This window comes from Mandrillus leucophaeus, unplaced genomic scaffold (genome assembly GCF_000951045.1).
Source record: "Mandrillus leucophaeus isolate KB7577 unplaced genomic scaffold, Mleu.le_1.0 Scaffold1, whole genome shotgun sequence".
In the NCBI taxonomy this organism is placed as follows: Eukaryota; Metazoa; Chordata; class Mammalia; order Primates; family Cercopithecidae; genus Mandrillus; species Mandrillus leucophaeus.
This window is the reverse complement of record NW_012098097.1, coordinates 11,620,983-11,623,519: the sequence shown is the minus strand read 5'-3', so window position 1 is coordinate 11,623,519 and position 2,537 is coordinate 11,620,983. Positions and strand designations below refer to the sequence as shown.

Below are 2,537 nucleotides of genomic sequence, written 5' to 3'. Positions count from 1 at the left end.
ACTGCACTCCAGCCTGGGCAACAAGAGCGAAACTCTATCTTAAAAATAAAAAAAGTATTTTTAATAAAGGTCACAGTAAAACTAATTTAAAAGTTAGTGGTAAAGGAAATGGTTCTTAAACCCCTTCTCTGCCAGCCTACTGCACCCTGGCCACACTCACACAGCGGTCAGACTTTTTTCTCCCTGAGTCCAGACGAGAGAGGCCAGGCCTTGACGGGGATGAGGCTGTCTACCCATTACAAGCGAACAATCCTCATTGCAAGTTAATAGGCTGGCATTGTAAGGACGAATACAAATCAAAAATGAGAAAAAAACATAATTTCCCCTGGTGCAAAGAAGGAAAAGTGTGGCCAGACACGGTGGCTCACACCTATAATCCCAGCACTTTGGGAGGCGGGCAGATCACTTGAGGCCAGGAGTCCCAGACCAGCCTGGCCAACATGGCGAAACCTGTCTCTACTAAAAATACAAAATTAGCTGGCGTGGTGGCACGCACCTGTAATTCCAGCTACTCAGGAGGCTTGAGACACAAGAATGTGAGACACAAGAATGGCTTGAACCCAGGAGGCAGAGGTTGCAATGAGCCAAAATCACGCCACTGCACTCCAGCCTGGGTGAGAGAGCAAGGCCTTGTCTCAAAGAAAAAACAAACAAAAAACCCAGTACATAAAGAAATATGCAGCCTGGAACTCCTAGGCAGCAGTCATCCTCCCACCTCAGCCTCTCAAGTAGGTGGAAGTACAGGTGCACACTACTGCACCCTGCTAATTAAAAAAAAAATTTTTTTTTTTTGAGATGGAGTCTAGCTCTGTCGCCCAGGCTGGAGTGTAGTGGCATCATCTCAGCTCACTGCAAGTTCCTCCCGGGTTCAAGACATTCTCCTGCCTCAGCCTCCCGAGTAGCTGGGACTATAAGCGCCCACACCACACTTGGCTAATTTTTTGTATTTTTAGTAGAGACGGGGTTTCATCGTGTGAGCCAGGATGGTCTCAATCTCCTGACCTTGTGATCCGCCCACCTCAGCCCCCCAAAGTGCTGGGATTACAGGTGCAAGCAGCCACGCCCAGCCTTTAAATTTTTTGTACAGGCAGGTTCTTGCTATGTTGCCCAGGCTGGTCTCAAACTCCTGGCCTCAAAGGATCCTTGTGCCTTGACCTCCCACAGTACTGGGATTATAGGCGTGTGTGACAGTTTCTGGTCTCTCTCTCTCTCTCTCTTTTTTTTTTTGAGAAACGGAGTCTTGCTCTGTCGCCCAGGCTGGAGTGCGGTGGCGCGATCTCGGCTCACTGCAAGCTCCGCCTCCCAGCTTCACGCCATTCTCCTGCTTCAGCCTCCCGAGTAGCTGGGACCACAGGCGCCCTCTGCCACGCCCGGCTAATTTTTTTTGTATTTTTAGTAGAGACGGGGTTTCACCGTGGTCTCGATCTCCTGACCTCGTGATCCACCCGCCTCGGCCTCCCAAAGTGCTGGGATTACAGGCGTGAGCCAGCGCGCCCGGCTCTCTCTTTTAAATCTTTTCCTTTTATTTTCCTTTCAATCATATGACTTGAAGGTTTAATAGTGCGTGCTTTTTATGTCTGACTTCCTTTCTCATTAGGGTCAGCTCTTTGTCACTCAAGACAATTAAGACTGGCAAAAAGGTTTGCTTACAGCACTTGCATGTTTTACCACACTCATATATTTATCGAGGAAATAGAGATGAATTTAGAACAGAGCTGGGCATAGCAAGGAACCATGAAGAGCCTAGGAAACAGTACCACCCCAATCTATTGAGACAGAAGGATGGTGGAACATGCTGGAATACACTTCTAACAAGTGTGTTCTTCCTCCCGGGTTCTCTCTGTTTAGAACACCGCCAAGCCCAGGAGCCCAGGCAGCTGCCTCTGAAAGGCTGTGTTGGGCCTGCTGCAACAGAGCCAATTTGCCAGGCATGGCTGGCTGCTTCCTCACCCATGCTTCCTCCTTGGGGCCTGCTCCCCATCCCAGCACAGATGCATTACCAGGTGTTCAAATCGTGGTACAGCACTTTGCAGATATGGGGTAGAGACAGAAATGGACCTTAAGACTTCACTAGTTTACAGGTTCCTAAGTCCAGATTTCTTTAAAGAAAGAAAAGGTGAAAGGCCAGGCACGGTGGCTCACACATGTAATCCCAGCTCTTTGGGAGGCCAAGGCAGGCAGATGACCTGAGGTCGGGAGTTTGAGACCAGCCTGACCAACATGATGAAACCCCGTCTCTACTAAAAATACAAAATTAGCCAGGCTTAGTGGCACAGGCCTGTAATCCCAGCTACTTGGGAGGCTGAGGCAGGAGAATTGCTTGAACCCAGGAGGTGGAGGTTGCGGTGAGCAGAGATTGCACCTTAGGACTCCAGCCTGGGCAGCAAGAGGAAAACTGTCTCAAATTAAAAAAAAGTCCGGGCATGGTGGCTCACGCCTGTAATCCCAGCACTTTGGGAGGGCGAGGTGGCCAGATCACGAGGTCAAGAGATGAAGACCATCCTGGCCAACATGATGAAACCCCATCTCTACTAAAA

At 49.4% G+C, this 2,537-nt stretch overlaps 1 protein-coding gene across 1 annotated transcript in view; it reads right to left on the bottom strand.

Annotated features, from left to right (window-relative positions):
* The window catches only part of AFMID (arylformamidase), a 21,405-nt gene extending 19,300 nt beyond the window's left edge, over positions 1 to 2,105 (bottom strand). The window contains exon 1 of the mRNA XM_011988763.1: positions 1,951 to 2,105. Coding sequence (XP_011844153.1) covers positions 1,951 to 1,981 — 31 coding nt within the window. The 5' untranslated portion in view covers positions 1,982 to 2,105. The remainder of the gene's footprint in view (positions 1 to 1,950) is intronic.
* Between the last annotated feature and the right edge of the window lie 432 nt (positions 2,106 to 2,537).